We start from the raw sequence: 18990 nt of genomic DNA on the forward strand, positions 1-18990 counted from the left end.
CCCCCTTAGAGAAACTACAAGAAACCACAGTTTGCAACAGAAGAAATGTAATTTGTATGCGGTAACCTCACCCCTCTGAACTACTCTCTTTCTAGGGGAAGGAGATAATATACCTGTACACTTTCTCCACCAGGCAGAAAGACTCTCAATGGGGTAATTTTCATAAGAAATACAAGCGCCCATGGAAAGAAATAATTGTCATCCACTCCAAAACAATTTTCATCCTAATTACAACTTCTTGCAGTAACTTTCCATAATAATATTTGTAGAAATCCTTAGAGAAAGCATTAATTTGACTGAGCGCTATGTGTAGTTTGATTTTGAAATTCCAATACTTACTGTCCCTGCAATCAGGACCTGAAAATCCCTCAAGACATTCACACACGTAGCCTTGACTGGTTTCAAGACAAGTGCCCTCATTCTGGCATGGATTGGAAAAACATGCACTGGGCATTCTGGGCCCACCTATAAAACATTTGTAAATGATTACTGACACGAGGAAACAGCAAAGTTCATGAAGTATAGAGAAAGGAAGACCATGAGGGCAGTCACTAACAGTCTCCAATTCATGAAAAAGGCTTACGAAGGAGGGGGATTCATTTGTTCTCGATGTCTATTGTGGACAAGATGGAGGGTACATCCTAAGAAGAATTTTCTACCTAGAAGTTTCACAGGAGTAGCCAACACTGAAGATCTTTAAGAACAGATTGAACAAACATTTGGCTGGAATGATTTGGCTGTAATTTATAAGTACCCAAAAGGCTTTGTTATGGAAGTTACAGCCTTGTATTGAAGGATGCTTATTACTGGGAATAAGGGTAGACAAGGTTTTTTTTCCACAGAAGGTGGGGGGGGGGGTTATATAGGACTTCTGCCATCAACAAAGTGATGGGTCTTTCAGCCCAAGATAATTCAGACAGTTAAGGCAACATATCAGTCACATTCAGTGATATTTCCAGTTCTTTTGAAGGTGCCAAACCTGCTCCATTATCAAGAATCTTCCTTTCACTATGCAAATACTAAAAGGGCTACTGACAGCAACAACAGCTCAATACAACACAGTATGTTAGACACGTGTAGTAGACAACTTTGCCAATTATTATGATGACTCAAACTTTTTAATGATATGGGGGCAAACATTTTCCTTAGATAGAACATGTTGCTAGAAAATTACCTTTCCCTCTTTACCATCCCTGCCCCTGCTGGCAGCAAAGGCTAGATAACAATCCCACTTGGAAAAGAAGGCAATTTGTCTGGATGGCACACAGGGCATACTTTACTTAAAATTTGTCCTTTTTCATGTTTTGTTGATGATGTTGGGTACAAAGTGGTCCTGCTCACCAAACTGACAGTTGTTCCCATAATAGCCTGGAGAGCATGTGCAGATGTAGCGCCCTGGGCGGATGTAGTTGCATGTCTGCCGGTTCCTGCAGTTCTTGCCCTCACAGGCTGAAGGATCTAGAGCGGAGAAGAGTAGGGAGCCTCAGTACAGCCCAACACAGCCAAGTAATGAAACATTACAAGTATGGGGCTGGGTTTAAGTAGAAACCTGACAGGAGCATCAGAGCGGAGAAAGAATGAAGACTTCCGCCACTGAGAGAGTCTGGCATTGTGGGGAGGAGACTGCTGCCACACAGTTATGAAATCAGGGCACCTGTTTCACAGCGTTGTCCTGTGAATGGCGCCACACACACACAGGTGTAATTGTCCACCAGGTCCATACATTGCCCACCATTCAGACATGGGTTGGACTCGCATTCATTTAGTTCTGTAAAAGGAAAAACAAAAAAACGACAACACCAAGATGGATCAAGTACAAAAATCAGATGTAGACTTAACCTCGGGCACAAATATGTACATTTTAAGGGTTCTCCCTCGTAACAAAAAAAAACAAACTTGGAATTGCAAGCATCCAATCCCCGTCACTGAGCATTCCCTTACTCATAGAAGAACAGGGAAGCAGAACTATAGATATGCACTGGAACTACCAGACTGAGACCCTGGACGCTGGGGTCCTGCATTCTGTGAGAAGACTGATACCACAATTCATTGGAACACCTTCCCAAATCTTCCTTTTCCATCCCTGACTGAAGCCCCACCCCAACTGAAGGAGCTGGTGCTCCTTTTGTTATCTCACCTGCCTCACAATCTTCTCCAGTGTAGCCCGGCTGGCACAGGCACACAGCTGTTCTGTTTGCTGCTTGGCATTCCCCACCATTCAGGCATTCTTTGGCTTCACATGGAGATTCCTCTGTGACGTTTCAGCAAATGAAACAAATACTAAATTAAGACACAAAGAATTTGCAGTTCCGCTTATACAAAGATAAATAGGTATGCATAAGATTTGTACCACCGCTGATGAATGTGCGTGCCACATAGACAGTTTTGTTTCTCCCCTTTTCAGTCTTCCCTAAACCATCATAGAGGGAACAATGAGAAGTCATGTTTGGAATATGCTGCCACAGGAGGTGGTGATGGCCACTAACCTGGATAGCTTTAAAAGGGGCTTGGATAGATTTATGGAGGAGAAGTCGATCTCTGGCTACGAAGCTTGGTCCTTCTTGATCTGAGGTTGCAAATGCCTTAGCAGACCAGGTGCTCGGGAACAGCAGCAGCAGAAGGCCATTGCTTTCACCTCCTGCATGTGAGCTCCCAAAGGCACCTGGTGGGCAACTGCGAGTAGCAGAGTGCTGGACTAGATGGACTCTGTCTGATCCAGCAGGCTCTTTCTAATGTTCTTATGAAAGAAGCAAGTCAGAGGATGCTTTGGTTTTTCCAGGCCCACCTGTCCACTGGAGGAGACAGACTTCCATTGCAACTTTCTGCAGCTTCAGCATGCAACACAAAATGGCACCACCAAAAGCTAGATGGAGTTAAGCAGGACCAGTTTGCTTTATAGATTTGCAAGTAATTATTCATGCAATAGTAGGAAAATGCAACTGCATTTTGGAAGTAAAATGTATGTAAAGTTGGTATGTTATTTATTTATGAAGACATTTATACCTGCCTTTTTAATGGTTCAAGGCAACTTATGCACAAAAAAGTCATATTATGGTAATTATGCTGATGGCTGTAAATAGTCGTGAAGATCCCCCATATTAGCCATTTACCTCTTGACTCCAGCTTATTTAGCCTTATGATTCCCTCACTGCTGTTCAGTGTACATAGACACACTACAAAGAATCATATATGATTCTATACCTTTTTCCACCAAAAGATCTAACCTCAATTGAGAATTAATCTGCCATTATTTCTTGGACCATCTTTGTAGTGGAATGCTCCACCGTGGTCCCAGTACTTACCTTGATCTGATTCTACACCCATTGAAAAATTATGAACAGTAATCATTTTTAAGTGCACCCTTCATCAAAACCATCACTCTGTGCACTTCTGAACATTTTACTTCAATAAGACAGCATTTACATTGCCCCAAACGACTGCTGTTGAAACCTTGTTCTGTAGTAGTGCTCACCATTTTCTGCCATGTACAGGAGCCTCCGTGCTGTTGTGGCCATTTTAAGACTGTCCCCAAGAGTTTCCTCTGTGTGCAGCTCATCCAATGGTCACTTCACTCTAAAAAGTTTATTCATCAGGTTTGTTTATTCTGGCGATCCTGTACACATGTGGGTTTTTATTTCTTTTTTTGTTTTAAATGAGCAATTTTCATAGCTTCACAATTGGAATAGCAACCACTCAGAGGACTGGTCTACCTCCCATTAAGAAGCATTGGGTAGACCTACCACATATGAGTGGGATCGTCAGGATCAACAAACTTTATTAATTAACTTTTTTAAGTGAAATGGCCATCGGATCTGCTGCATGCAGCGGAAACTCCTGGGGACCACCTTACAATGGCTGTGGCAGCACAGAGGCTTCCGAACCTGGCAGAAAATGGCAGGCGCTACTACAGAACACGACAATAGTCGTTTGGGGCAATATAAATGCTTTCTTATCAAAGTAAAAGATGGCTGTGAATCACCATGGGCTGAAGTTGCCAATCGGGGTGGGCAAGGTGGAGTTTTCCAGTTCCGAACTCAACGAGGGCGAAAACAGGCGGATGGCCATGTTGGGCCAGGGCAAGTGCCAGCACGCCAGCGGCTGCCGGCCACGTCAAGAAAGGGGAGGGTGGCCCGAGCCTTTAAAGGGCCAAGCTCTCCTTTATGCCAGTCATGTGCTTAGGCCGGCTAGCGATTTGCCCGCCCCCCTTTCCCTAACTTTGCTTGGCTTTGTTAATGCATGCTAACTTGTCATAGCCATTGGTGGTTTTTGCGTATGGGTATTGATCTGGAAGAGCCAGGGGAGGGGAGCTAGGGAGCTATCCCTTCCCCTCGGGAGTGGCTGACAGTGGCAAGGGGCAACTACCCTACCGAACAGGGCGTCTGGGGAGCACCTCTTGCCAGGAGTGTCCGCCTGGCAGAGCCCCACAGCAGAGCAAAGCTCCAGTATGGGACATCCACCCGTGGGAGCTTCGCTGTGATGCTTATATGATCAGATCAAGACCCATGCTGCACCTCACGCTTCTGCTTGATTAATAAAGTATGGGTATGGCCAATTGATTTACCCCAGCCAAAAGTGTGGTGTGATTATTGGGCAGGGACTTCGTCCTGAATGAGTTCCACCCTCGGACGGCAAAATGTTCAATAGTGCACAGAATGATGGTTTTGATGAAGGCTGCTGCACTTAAAAACCATTTTTTAATGCTAATAGCGAATTGGGACTATTTTCAACAATGGAAGACGCTCCTGTCACTTCCGCCACACCACACATGACCGCACTTAGATCTTTTGGTGGAAAAGGGTAGCAACAGGTGGGATAGTCTAACCAGAGCAGTTGTTCAGGTCTACTGTTTGGTTCACGCCTGTTAATCACACCAGGTGCATTTAAGAATCTTGACCCTGCAAAGTTGAGTCTCTTCCAGTTCTCCCCTCTACCCAACCTTATTTTCATCCACAGCATATCTATAAGCTCTAGGGATATTCCTTTTTTCCTGGGATATATTGTATAAGACACAGATACAGAATGAAACATATTTTTTAACAGTAAGATGACCTGTCTCAGGACCTGGTTAAGCAACTCTTGTGAATGAGCTCTGGCCTGGAAGATATTGCAAGGGTCACTGCTGACAGCAGGAGGCTGCTGCAGCCCCTCCGGTGACGCAAAGATATCAAAGGCAAAAGATGAACAGCTTTGAAATCTGTGGGATGCAAAATCTCCTGATCCAGGATATCTCAGAAGAGAACTATAAGACAGCTACCCTCTTCTGCCCTTTAACTACAAACTACTAAAGACTACATCTTTATCTTTATTATTTTTATATTTGTTTGTTTTGGGGAGTTTTTTTTAATCTAGGGCATGAATCACTTCTGAGTAGGAGTCAGACTTCTTGTTCAACTTTTAGCTTTATTGACTGTTCAGTAAAGAGAAAAAGTAAGGAGCCACCCAATTAGACAAGAAATATCAAAAATTATTTTCATTGTATACCTTGACAATTTTAGATTATAGAGGCTTAAACTTGTGCCAATGTGTTTGGATTAGTTCTGTAATTATTTTGTAGTGTTTGTTCTTTAGCACAAAAGTTACTGTCTTGGAGGAAGTGAACTACTTACTGATAAGCAGACCCTTCTTCATGAAAAAGGGTCATGTAGATAAAATACATAAAAGATTTAAACAGTTAGCAAAATGTTATTAAACTTCATATTTTAAAAAATTAGTTATAGTAGACATCTCTTAAAATAACCATAAGTTCCTTGGAGGAAAGGTGGGCTATATATTGTAAGTTATTGGGGGGGGGCAGTCTTCTTGTACTCTGTACAGCCCTGAACATACAAACAAGGTAACAATACCACCACAGCAAATCAATAGCATTTGTGCTATTTTCCCCCAGAAAATACTGCCTGTAGTTCATACAATTCACAAGCATCATCCATATCCTGTCCCAAAACTCTGTTAACACGTATGTGTTTATAACTGCTTTGCCCACCTACTCCTACCCATAAATCTGATTTTCTTAAACTTGTCATTACACAATGTTGCTCACCAATTTCACACAAGGCTCCTTTGAATCCTGGAGGACACAAACACCTGAAATTGTTGATGCCATCGATACAGGAGGCTTTGTTCCGACATGGGTTAGAAGCACACTCATCCACATCTAGAAAACAATGGAAAGACAAATAATCTTCTTTTATTTTTTTTTATATTGTCAGGTTCACTTGGGTAATTCCATTTTAATGGCAACAGTATGGATGTCTCCTTAGAACTGTCTCTTTTTCTTCAGGACTCCTTTTCCTACAGCTCCTTCTTAGGGACAAAATACCTCCCCCCTGCATTCCAACTGGGGGCCAAATGCACAAGGTTTTACACTAATGCACACACACAATAAACAAACAGTAATACCACAAAGTTAATAAATTATATTTATAGATCTAATTCCCAACTGTGCCCCTATTGCAGATAATTAAATCCACAGATAGGGGGCATACTTAATCCAAACAGATGTTTCATCAAACTTGGGGTATACTCTGTTAACAAACATGTATGTGCTTATAACTGCTTTGCCCACCTACTCCTACCCATAAATCTGATTTCCTTAAACTAGTCATTACACAATGTTGCTCACCAAGTTCACACAAGGCCCCTCTGAATCCTGGTGAACACAAACACCTGAAATTGTTGATGCCATTGATTCAGGAAAAATCTGAAAACTCTTTTTTAATCTCCCCCCCCCCACCAATAAAAAAAAGCATTACTGAGGATGCATCTGTCCCCCTCCTGCCTGACCTGACACGGAACACCTGCCTTCAACCCTCATCAGCCCAGCTGCACCAGATCACATGGAATTCTGGGGCCCTCTCTGGGCTTGTTCATGGCAGCGGCACAACCTGAGAACCACTGGCAGGCCTGTGATGACTTTTTAAAAAACACTGAGTCAGACCACAAGTTCTTCTGTCCCAGTACTGTTCATTCAGAATGGCAGTGCTTCTTCAGTACCTATGGCAGTAGTCTTTCCCTTTTAACTGCAGATTTCAGGAACTGAACCTGAGATTATCTGGATGCAAGACAGGTGCTTTACTTCTGTTACTGTATGCCCCCTTTCCCTTCAAAACTCACCAATATGGCACTGCTTTCCAGTGAATCCAGCCAGACAAGAGCAGGAGTAGGAGGGGTTCCCTGTGATGCAGTCCTCAATACACTTTCCAGCATTCTGACAAGGGCGGAGTGTCAGACACACAGAAGCTACAAGAACAAGGGAGTTCACAATTCATCAAAAGCTGATATGTTCGGAATATGTTGCAGCAACAATTTTCATGGCTTCTATTTGCTCTGTAGCTAACACACTAACTAGCCTTATGAATGAAAGTGCTACATTTATTTTAAATTATTCATCTCAATTTAAGCCTTCACTTAAGCTGGACTGAAGTTTAGTAATGAACGAAAGAACTTTTAAAAAATGATAAATTGTTGGCTTTCAGCTGTTTATAACAATTGTTTGGATTTTAAACCTTGTTTCTGCTCATGCTGTTCTTCATTCATTGAAAACATAGTCCTCTGCAACAGACCATGTTCATCTGTCCCCAGGCACTTTTGCCTCATTGAATGGCACTGGTCTTCTGTGAGCAGAAGTGTCTACTGCTACATGCTCCACCACAGAGCACTATGCAAGCGGAAATGAGGCTTAAGATCAGCCAATGACTTATCCTAAACATCTGAAGGTCAAAATGAGTGATTGTTAATCCCCAAACTAATATTAATTTTTTAAAGAAACAACTACCTTTCACTAAGAGAAATTTCTAAAGTTTCTGAAAGACAGGCATACACACAACAGTTTCAGCCAGTTTTATATCCTACAGCTCACCCCATTTTGTGCAGGTGTCCTCTTTATCCTTGATTGTGTTTTTAAGACAAACCACAAGAATCAAAATTTAGCAATGCTACCAAAACTCTGCACAATTATGTTTTTGACAAAATTAAAATTATTCCAGAGATTTAAAGTCTTCAAGGAAAATTCAAAGCAATCAAAACAGTCCTTAGGACTCAACTACTCAATATGCTATCGATCACAAATTCTATCTATCACAATCCTATCACGAAGTTCCCAGTGACCGAAAAATAATATAGGGGAGAGCTGATTCAGACCAGGACTATACAATGGAGTCAAGGCCCCTTGTTTTCCTAACTCAGAGCAGCTTGAAGGAGCTGCTATTTGCCCTGTTATGGAAAACATACATATATTGATGCACAGATTTAACTTCCCAGACTGAATCTGGTTCCTGCATGAGTGATTTAAACAATACTGGGAACTCTGTACATAGGATTTTCAATATCTCATGTAGTTGAGCCACCTTAGAACCCACCAGGGAGTGAACTTCTCAAGAGGGAGGGAAAATACCCTCACTATATACATTTTTTAAATAAGGGGTGGGGACAGAGAACAGAGAGGCATATAGCCACAGAAACAGAGGATCTCAGGCTAAGGAGCTGCTGATTGAGTAAAAGCTTGCATTTTTGTTTTCAAGTACTTGCAGATGATGGAAAGTCGATATTCACAAGCAGAAAGTAGACACCTTGTACTTACAGCCAGTTTGAGACAAACCATTCCACATGTAATAAACATTTGTTAACCCTTCACTAAAGTGAACCCTACCAAATAGATTTTGAAATGGCAACATTCTAATAGGATATAAGAATATTCCTTCTACAGTTACAACAGGCAGGTGGCGGCAGAATCACCACTAATAAAATTCCACAGATTGTTCACCAAGTTGGAATGTGTCAAAATACCCTTGCCTTTTGGGCTTGTCTGCTAATTGCATTTGGGGAATTAGGAAACAGCTACATTTTCCAGGTTAAATCAGGCAGTCCATTTGTGCTTTCTCTTTCAAACAAATTTATTGAGAATTTCCCCATTCTTATAGCAATATATAACATAACCGCAAAACACAGGTGCAACTGTCAAAAAGTAACATGAGAATGAAGAAAATCAACTCTAAAAACCGTATCCTGACTATAAATGTGCATTAGAAAACAGGGCAAAAATTTTAAACCGGAAACCTTGAGGCCTTCTGGATCAGACTAGTGGTCTATATAGTCCAGCATCCTGTTTCATACAGTGAACAGTTGTCCTGTAGAGCACAGAGACCAAGGCTGGGTTTCAGAGGTTTATTGGCTCTGAATAAGAAGTTTTGTTTTTCTTGGCAATCCTGGATTCTCAGGATAGATCCAGCAGTAATTTTCCACTAGCGGAAAGAGCTGGGGGGGGGGGGGGGGTTACCAGTCACCCCCCTCCCATTGTGGATTCCCAATTTCCCTTCAGGTAGGAAAGTTCTGTTCTGATGACAGAGGTGCCTTCCATTAGTTGAAAGCTTACCACTGGATCCAAGTCCTTACATACAAGTTCAAGAAAAGCAAGCCCCAAGCCTCCACAGCGATGCTTCCAATACCTGCTGTTAACCAGACTGTGGTGGGGGGAGTTGACAGCTCAAGAAGAGAAAGGGAGGGAGGTCAGGATCACTCCTACCCTCAAAATACAGAGAAATCTTCAGTTTCCCCTCCACGACCTTGGCCTGAGCCACCCAAGGCACATGAATGTTTTAAATGAGTCTTCAAAGTGTGTCATTTCAAAACTTTACCTTGCATTGCTTTGGGGAAAATGTGTTTTAAATAGGGGGTGTTAACTGATTAAAGGTTACCTGAATCAATTCTTTTAGACATAATGAATAATTCACTATATTTAAATTTGCAGATTATAAAAAGCCTCAATATAGGAGCATTTTTGAAATATTTATGAAAACCTTACAATTTAATCGCATAAACCTATCCTTTCACATATTCCACCCCAAGGTTATATTTTCATTTTCTTTTCTATTTCTTATTACAATAATTACAGTAACTAACCTGAACCAAAAAAGAATTATAAAGGATATGCCACCTTAATTCAGTGCCACCAATTAAAATTGACCCTCACTATTTGGCTGCCACTAATCAATCATTTAAAAATTTAGTTGATTATACAAAGGCTCTAAGGGCTCATTTGTGCTTATTCAGTCTGGCATTATGTCACATTTATCTCAAAAACACTCCATTGTTCTATTTTGTTTCACCCTTGAGAATAAGTAAAGAAACCTTAATTGTCACTGGCAGAAAAAAAAACACTGTTCCCCAGCCAAAGATATACCCTCCAAGCTTCATCCAATAACAAAATAATGTTCCCATGATTTGTAACTTGCACATGGACTATGTATTGTCGAAGGCTTTCACAGCCATTATTAGATGTTCAACTTTAGAGTTGTGGTGGGTTCGGGCTGTGTGGTTAGGAGTCTACAGGTGGATCTTAGTTCCTGACATGTTTATACTTCATCCTGTGGCTGGCAGTCTTCTTCAAGAGAATTATATCATAGTGGGAAGTCTGTTACACACTGTGTCCATGGACACAGTGGCCCCTTCCACACGTTCAGAACAATGCATTTTCAATCCACTTTCAATGCACTTTGCAGCTAGATTTTACTGTGCTGAATAGCAAAATCCACTTGCAAACAATTGTGGAATTGGATTGAAAGTGCATTATTCTGCATGTGCGGAAGGGGCTAGCGTGTAACAGACTTCCCTCTGTGATACACCTCTGAAGATGCCAGCCACAGATGCAGGCGAAACGTTAGGAACAAGATCCACCAGACCACGGCCACACAGCCTGGAAAACCCACCACAACCAGTTGCATATGGACTCTTCATCAATGAATCACACATCTTGTTGGTCATATTATTTCATTATTTGTATAGCTGGGGGCGGTGCTTAGTTTTTTCCCTTTTCCACACACCAACTCCATAGCTGCTGGCTTGCATTGACACTGGAATTCTCATGGCACAAAGGAAGGGCTAGAAAAATTGATTTGGTTAAATGAACCTCACTGCTGTCCTCTTACTTGTGTTGTTGCAGCCCCCCACTTGCACCTGGGCATCATCGATTCTGAACACCCAGCGCCCGGGGATACCCACATTTGTTGTCATCTCCACGTCGACAATGTCATCAGTGCGGGATCCGGGGATGTTAAAATACCGTTTTCCATCACCAGCATTGAAACCTGCCTAGGAAGACAAGGGCAGAGAGTGAAACCTCTCACTGGGGAAAGCAGGCCAGCTGTGGGAAAAGACAAGGGGCTTCTCTCTTCCACCATGCCCCAGTACCCTTCAGAGGAATGGACTGCAAGAACATAAGGAAGGGAGGCATCAGGTTTTCCTACACAGGACCATTTTACAACCACTTCCCATATGAAATGTATCCCTTTGGACTGGGTATTGAATATAGCACCTAGCTCTACAGCAAGTTTGATCTATAAAGTGTGTAGACGTTCGAAGGGTCAAGACCACAATATTTCTTCTTTGCCCTTCTGGATGTTCTGCCTAGATAGATTCCATCTAGGCTCCAGATGTTTTTCATTCAGAATGCAGGTTCGTTGAGGGCAGCCTTGTAAATATTCCCTTTACTGGTCACCCTTCAAGAGAATAATCTCCATGCAACCAGGCAGAGAAGTTTGACAAAAATGGTATCTTCATTTCTTTTCAGTGATGCAGGCTGGGTAAGGTTGGTCACTCTTCTTGAGGACAAGTGTCTTTTGCATGTGTATTTGCAAGGCTGGTTTGAAGCACACATTCTCTTTCTATGACACCCATTGCAACAGGACCCTGATTTTAGCTTCTGTAGTCATACAGATGAAAAACCAGCCCAGCATCCTAAATAGCATCCCATGCTGTTTGCTATGTTAGTTATGATTAACTATCTTGGCTATCATACATGCTGAACTGTCAGAATTAAAAGAAAAAAAGGGGGATAGCAGAGAGAAAGGGAGATCAGACGCTCTACTTACTGCAACCCTTGTCCCAAATGGATCTTGGCATAATAAAGCCTCAGCAATCCCCATATATCCATGACTCACTTGCTGGAAGGCACAACAAATGCTGAGCCTATTTTCATCCCTACTCATCTGCACAGGGTGAATCTAAGAAACTCTTGGACTCTCTAGCTCCTTTCCACAAAAACCAAGCAAAGCTCAGCTAGTGCAAGCCAAGCAGAAGCCTTTGCCATGCTGAGCTGCGAGGTGCTCGTGCTGAACCACTCCAACTCACTGCGCATTACAGCAGCACATTCTTGCAATCTTGGTCACAAATTGCTGCCCAGTGAAAACTTTTCAACTTCTTCTTTCTCCCTCCTTCCCTGGCTGGGGTTGGGCCAGGGCATTCCTGAAGCACTATACAGTACCCAAAGCACGTGGTTGCTGCTCTGTTTACAGTCATAAAAGTCTGCACTTCTAAATTTCTGGGGTTAAAACGATAACCATTTCCGTTACACCTGCAATTTCCTACTTACTGAAGATTCTCAGATCAAGAGCCAGCAGCCAGCCATGCATAGATCAATGGGTGGTAAATTCATACGTACAAACAACCATCAGTTAAAAGGGGGAAAAATCCACACAAGGATGAAATGAGAATACTAATGGAGAGTTGTACTTGTTATAATTACTTGCTGGATGGCCCTTAAAAATCTGAGGCTTAGAAGGTGAAGGAACGACAAGGAATGGGCAAGTGTAAAGAGCGATAGTTTCTCTGTAACAAATCCCCTTATATGGTCTTAGCATTGAAAAATAAAGGAATATATGGTAGGTAATTACTGCTGATTCTGGGGATTGAGAGAGAATTACCTTGTTGTTTCATGATCTTAATAATAAATAATGGTTAAAAATAAAACAACACTACTGTCTGAAAGAATGTGACTGTGTATTAGAAAGAAGACTTGCTTGAAAGGTGTGACCATGGAGTCTACCTGGGCCGCAATGCCTCCCAGGCCTGCTGAATTTCCCCCGCTGCTGGCATGCATGCCAGTGGTCCAGGTGATTGACTCATAGTTGAAGACAGTGAAGGACAGTATCCCATCGGTGATGAGGACTATTTGGAAAGTATTTACCTTTAAAAAAGGGCACACACAAAAGGGAGGGTGTTAGAATGAACGGTAATACTAGTTATCAGTGAAAATTTGTTGTGAATGCTTGAATCAGAATGTCTAGCTTTATGCTATTCAAAACATAGTTCCTACTATTTGCAGATCATAGAGGTCAAGCAGAAACAGGTCTGAGCTAGGATTTTAGGTCAGAGTGGTTTTCAGCAAGGATGCTGGTATACTAGATTGCATGTGTGTGTACATTCTAGCTAAAATAATCCTGCTAGTAGCATCAAACTCCAATCCACTTACCGGAGACAGTGAATTTCCTCCAAAAAAGGTGACCTGGTTCCAAGTGGCTATAAATACCCATTGGGCAGAGAACTCTGGGAACTCTGGGAAATATTGCCAGATATCTTTAGTGGCTTTCTCCAAGACAGTTTGGTCCCTCGTTTCCCGGTAATATACTTTTCCTGCACGCCGATTATCTACATCAGCCCAGAAAGCTGCAACCACACGTCGATCATTTGAGATGGGGAAAGCCACTGGTGTAAACTGGGATACCTCCCTCAGAAAGGAGATGATCCCATTGTTGTTTACCTAGACAGAAGAACAGTGAAAAACAAGGTCAACAATCAGGGGATGGATTAAAATCAAATTTCCCTGAAGTTGACTTTTTACACAAAGTGAACGTAAACTACGGTGTCCCAGAGCTGTTCTCTTATATGCCCTCCATTAATAATTAGAGAACTGGCAGACCACAGGAAATTTCAGGGACATGCCCCACAACACAGGTCAAATACTTATTTTAGAATGATATTTTTAAAATAAAATACTGCATTCCCCTTCCTGGACTTTGAAGTGCAGACACGCCACTCTCCTAAGTGCTAGTGGCTGCGGATGAAAAAACGGTTTCCAAAAAATAGCCAAGGAACGGCCTTCAGTCATCCCCCTTCCTACTATTCCACTTGCTTGCTATATCTGAGGGTTAGAGAGCCACAGCCCAGGGGTCTGGAAAGGAAAGCAGAACAAGCCATGCCCTGTTCTCCTGCCGGAGATGGGCCAAAGGAAGGAGGAACAGCTGAGAAAACTGCAGCAGCCACAGCGATTTAAACAAACAAGGTGCAGTTCATTTGGGTCAATCTCGCCTCAGAAGGCAGTAGAACTTAGCATTCACTTGCTTGCTTTCAATAGGCAAAGGGTTCATTCTGAAGGTACCAGTAGGAGGAGAAAGTATTTTGGTCCCTGCTGCAATGTAGGTGCAAACAGGTCTACTGGAGCATGAGTCAAACATCCTCCCTCCTTCTGAAGGGAAACGTACACTTTCATTCCTTTCTGCTCTACAGAATATCATCCCATTCGTGTAGTATTGTTGATCCCACACTGGACTGCAATAGTAATGGCCTTCTAGTCCCAATCCACAAAATTACCAAGTACATTAGTTTGACCTCAGGCTTCATCATTCTTTGGACAATTATTACCTTCAGAATTATGCGTAAGCATTTCTGTTAATTATGCACACACAAGAACAAAGGGAGAGTTGCTTGTATTTGCCTGGATCCCAGCAAGATTACAATGCCTTGTGCTCCCAATCCATCCTTTGACATCCCTGCAAGTATGAACTTGCAACTTTGAAATTCTCAGTAAGGAAAATTAGTTGCAAATAGCAAAGCTGAGTGGCTGGTGAAGAGTTTGCCACACAGCCTTCCCTATATAACCATAAGGCAAATTGAGGCTTAATTAGTTTCAAGTTGCATTTTAGGGAGGGACCTGAGGTACATGCAAACTTCCTTTCATCCATCTGAGCCTTCACTGCCAGACTGCATGCCATCAGAGGGAGAAAACAGTTTTTCAGAGTGGCTTTTCTAGGACATTCTCCTGAAGTAGCTTGGGAGGCACGCACAGTAAAGGGAAAGCAACGGTGTCTCCAAGAGTAGGATTAAGAGTAGGATTAAGAGGAATCCAAAGAAATAAAAAGAGAAATAAAGCCTTGGAAGTGGCGCGGGGTTGTGTCAACATGGGTGCTCACCCACCAGCATAAGGGGTGAACACGCCTGCAGAAGGGCTATTCTTCTATTTTCATTTATTACCCACCCCATATCACAGTCTTAGGGTGGGTAACAATAAAACATACAACATTATGGCGTTTTCCGGAAGGGCATAATATCCCGGGCGGAAAACTGGGATCATACATACTGGGTTGTTTCTATCTTTGTTTCTCCCTTTGCACGGCTGCCCAATATTGCATTAAAACTGGGAGGAAGAATTCCAGGTAATTATGCACAAGCCCCCGGTTTATTTTCATTTTCCATGCCAATGTTTCTGTGCATGCGTGAACACTCCCATTTTCCCACCATTCTGATTGGCTGCAGGCGGCGAGGTGAGAAAAATAAACCGGCCCATCTCCCATGGTGTTTGCATGGGAGTGGGAGCGGTGCGGGGTTTTTCAAAAGAACCGCCAATTTAGTGTTTTTTGAAAACCCCAGGATAAGGGAAATCATGCAGAGCAGTGTTAGGATTTGCAAGTGTCTGTCACAATCCTGACAACAAGGGGTTAACTGTGTGCATGTTAATTAGCTAGTGAGGTCAGTGTCTTGCTATCAATTCATTGATGAGTCATTGGGCAGTTAATCCGACATTGCTTATGTGAGGCAGAGCACGTAGGTCAGAGGTTATAAAGTTAACTATGTTTTCTTTCGAATCTCAATACACAATACTCGAGGTTTTTTTCTTTGTACCTGTAAAGATGGATTCACCTTTAAGAGGTTGGATTGCACTAGGCCACAAGTGGGCCTCTACATGTGCCTAAGTTCTGTAAATAAGTTTGTACTAGAATAGTAAGGATTTGTTATGTTTATTCCATGTGCTACCCTACCCTAATTTAGTTAAGCAAAGTTTCTTTTTTATAATCACAGCAAAAGTCTCCTGGTCTTCCTCTCACTCTATTATTACCCAAATAGGGAAACAATTCCCCCAACAAAAGGTTATGGGGCCCAGACAGCTTACTAGCCATGCAGGAGACCAAAGAAAGAGATTGCTGTGCAGATTTTAAAAAGAAAAGTTTTTTTTTCTCGCTGCCTCAATCGGAGGTATCTTGGATTTACAGTGGTGCTTTTGAATGGGAAGAAGACACAAGAAGAGGAGCAACATGTCCACAGCAGACAGCTGGGCCCAGATCTTCTACACGTGAATGCCTGTACAGGTCAATGCAAGTCAAGCCCCCCCAGCTTGCCACCGTTAAGAAAAACTAGACAAAATAACTTCCTCATGTGGCTTAATCTGCATGTTTCAGAATTTAAGTCCAAGAAATAGCGTATGTCCTAACAGGAATCCGGGCCAGGCCTGATGCTGGCGATAGAGCCCAGAGCCAGTTTAAATGTGATGATAAAAGTAGCCTTACTCTTCATATGTTCATCTCTGGATGAATCTGAGGCTGCTCTAGCAATGGATTGCAAACTGCACGTGCTCTGTATGGGAATCTTTTAAATGGTAGATATGCATTTGGATCAAGTCAATTTGTCAGATCGCTCAGGCAACAACTGTATACATGCAGAATGTCCCCAAGGAGTTTTTTTAACTGAGCATCTACAATATATGGAGGATTTAAGACATCAAATACGAAAGCAATAGGAGCTTACATTGCTAGACGATGATTTTCTAAGGCGTTTTACTTGTGAGTTTTACAGAACGTTATAACTCTCTATGAAGCTGCAATTTCCAAGCTCGTGATGATTTTAACAGTGGATTATGCCCTAAAATTACTTTAAGAAATGCTGCAAATTGGTCTTAAAAGAGAAGTCAAGTTCTCCAGGAAATGGGAACCTCACTCTTGAAAGTGCATGGTCATTTTCAAAAGCAGCAGAAAACCTGTTTCCACCTGTGGAAAAAAGGGTCACGTGGCTTCTGGACTGCTGGTCCAAGGAAACTAGCCTTACAAATGGAAATAAGTTTAGACAAAAGGGCTCTCCCGAAGGAATGCAAAGAATGCACCTTGAGCAAAAAAGAAAAAAGGAGGTGAAAATTTTCCTCAAGCTCTGTAAAACCTTTTTTTTTGCTAGCCAATGACTCTGGAACCCAAAGGAAAGGAGAATTGGTTTCTGTTAGACTCTGGCGCAGGAAAGCATGTTTTGAATGACAAAAAGTATTTTACTGACTTGAAGCCATGCAAATGAAGTTCTTTAACCCAAGCCACGGGGAGCAGTTTTGCCCTGAGGGAGAAGGATCAGCAAAATTGCACTTTTACGATGAAAAGGAGAAATGATATTGTTTAATTTTGAAAAAAGGCTTTCTATGTCCCTAAACCGTTGGGGACAATCTCTTGTCTACAGCAAGCTTTGTAAAGGCAAATGTGAAATTGTTATGAAGGAAGAATGTTGTCTAATCATTGACAGGAATTCAAATAAGACATTCCGCGTTGAGCTCCATGGTACTTATTACTATCTGGAAAGATGTAAACCCATTTGATGCTGATGATAAATCTTTGAAAGTGCCCTAAGGACATTTTGCAAACACACAAAACGTGCTTATTTTCTTGGTAACAAAATTGGGTCATCGATCTTTTAAGTTCAGGAAACAACTTGTTGAAAGTTGCACTTGAAAGTTTTTACTGTGGCCTAACTCTTGAGAAATCGTAGAGATTTGTTTGAAAGGAAAAGGACTGCACCTAGGGTCAGTAGAACAAAAGGCCAAGAAGCCAATGTGAAGTTTTTTTGGAAAGGGTGACCATTGTGACTTGGTAGGCCCTTTGTCGCCATTCTTGTGGCGGAGCTTTCAGGCATATGCTCACAATCTGTGAAGCCAAAAGTAAATATGTAAGCTGTTTATTTCCTGAAGTCAAAAAGACCAAGCTTTCGCTGGATAAACTGAAAGGCTATCTAGCTACCGAAAAAAAACAAGTTCGCAAGTCTCCAGGAGGTAGGCCATATTCTCTGACAAATGGCTCTGGAATTTATTAATAACAATCTTGAAGAGTATTTAGCCATTGTGCGAAGGCATTGTGCATGCTAGATCAGTAAAGTATAGCTTTCCAGAATGCAGGAATCTGAGCGAGTCAACAGGGATCATTCTAGAAGCTACTGCTGTTTGTTGATGCAAGCAAACCTGCTCTGACTCTACTTCGGGCAGAGGCAGCAAATACTGCCACCTACTTGGTATTAGCCAATAGAAGCATTCACTCAGCAACAGGAAAGACTCCTTATGAGCTGTGGAATGGCAAGCTGCCAGGATTAAAGTATTTAAAGTCTTTCGATCAAAAAAGTTTTAGCTTTGTCCCTAAAGAAAAGAGAGCCGCTGGTTAATCCAAGAGTGGAACTTGGTATTTTAATAGGATAAGTCCTTACTTTCATGGGGATATAGGATCCTGAATCCTACAACTGGACAAGTTGGACGCCTTTGAATGCAGCTTACATTGATGAAGGGGAATTTCCCCAGGAGGCTCCTATCCAGGGCAACGCAGAGTGCAAAGGCCCGCTCCAGAGCCTGGGGAAATCACCTTATCAGAGTTGGTCAGTGAAGTTGTTGTTGCCCCTAGTGATAGTTTGGAAACTGCCAGTTTAGAAGGGCACCAAGCAGTCTGACTCAGAGCAAAGTGACACAGAGGAAGAAGAGACTCTGTCACTTGAAAGGAGATCACAGAGGGCTAACAAAGGAGTTATGCCAAAGAAATATGATGACTATGTTTTGTCATGCAAATGTTGAATCTGGAAAGTGAACTCTAATAGCTTGAATGATGATGCAACTGCCCATCCCTTGAAAGGGACAAATGGATGGAAGCAGTGCAAGATGAGTTGGACCCTTTTAGAACAGAATCAAACCTGACTTTAACTAAGCTGCCCCCCCCTAACAGGAAGGGCAGTGGGTGCAAATGGGTTTTCAAATAAAACGCAACTCCTGATGGAAGTGTTGAGAAATACAAAGCCCATTTCTGGCTTTAAGGGCTTCACCCAGAAAACCCTAAGGTTATGATTATACTTGATACATTTGCACCTGTTGTCTCCCATACAACTATCAGAACATTGTTAAGTATTGCAGCTGCAAGGAAGATGCACGTAGAGCATCTGGAC

The 18990-nt window shown here is 42.2% G+C and overlaps 1 protein-coding gene across 6 annotated transcripts in view; it reads right to left on the reverse strand.

Moving 5' to 3' along the window:
• Positions 1-18990, reverse strand: part of SNED1 (sushi, nidogen and EGF like domains 1) — a 93832-nt gene that overhangs the window by 43472 nt on the left and 31370 nt on the right. For all 6 annotated transcript variants that reach the window (XM_048505157.1, XM_048505158.1, XM_048505155.1 and 3 more), the window contains exons 2-10: positions 13241-13528; positions 12815-12955; positions 10920-11082; positions 7111-7236; positions 6038-6151; positions 2138-2251; positions 1655-1768; positions 1342-1458; positions 340-465 (exon numbers count right to left, since the gene is read on the reverse strand). In XM_048505157.1, coding sequence (XP_048361114.1) covers positions 340-465; positions 1342-1458; positions 1655-1768; positions 2138-2251; positions 6038-6151; positions 7111-7236; positions 10920-11082; positions 12815-12955; positions 13241-13528 — 1303 coding nt within the window. The remainder of the gene's footprint in view (positions 1-339; positions 466-1341; positions 1459-1654; positions 1769-2137; positions 2252-6037; positions 6152-7110; positions 7237-10919; positions 11083-12814; positions 12956-13240; positions 13529-18990) is intronic.

Source organism: Sphaerodactylus townsendi, linkage group LG08, assembly GCF_021028975.2.
Source record: "Sphaerodactylus townsendi isolate TG3544 linkage group LG08, MPM_Stown_v2.3, whole genome shotgun sequence".
Lineage (NCBI taxonomy): Eukaryota > Metazoa > Chordata > Lepidosauria > Squamata > Sphaerodactylidae > Sphaerodactylus > Sphaerodactylus townsendi.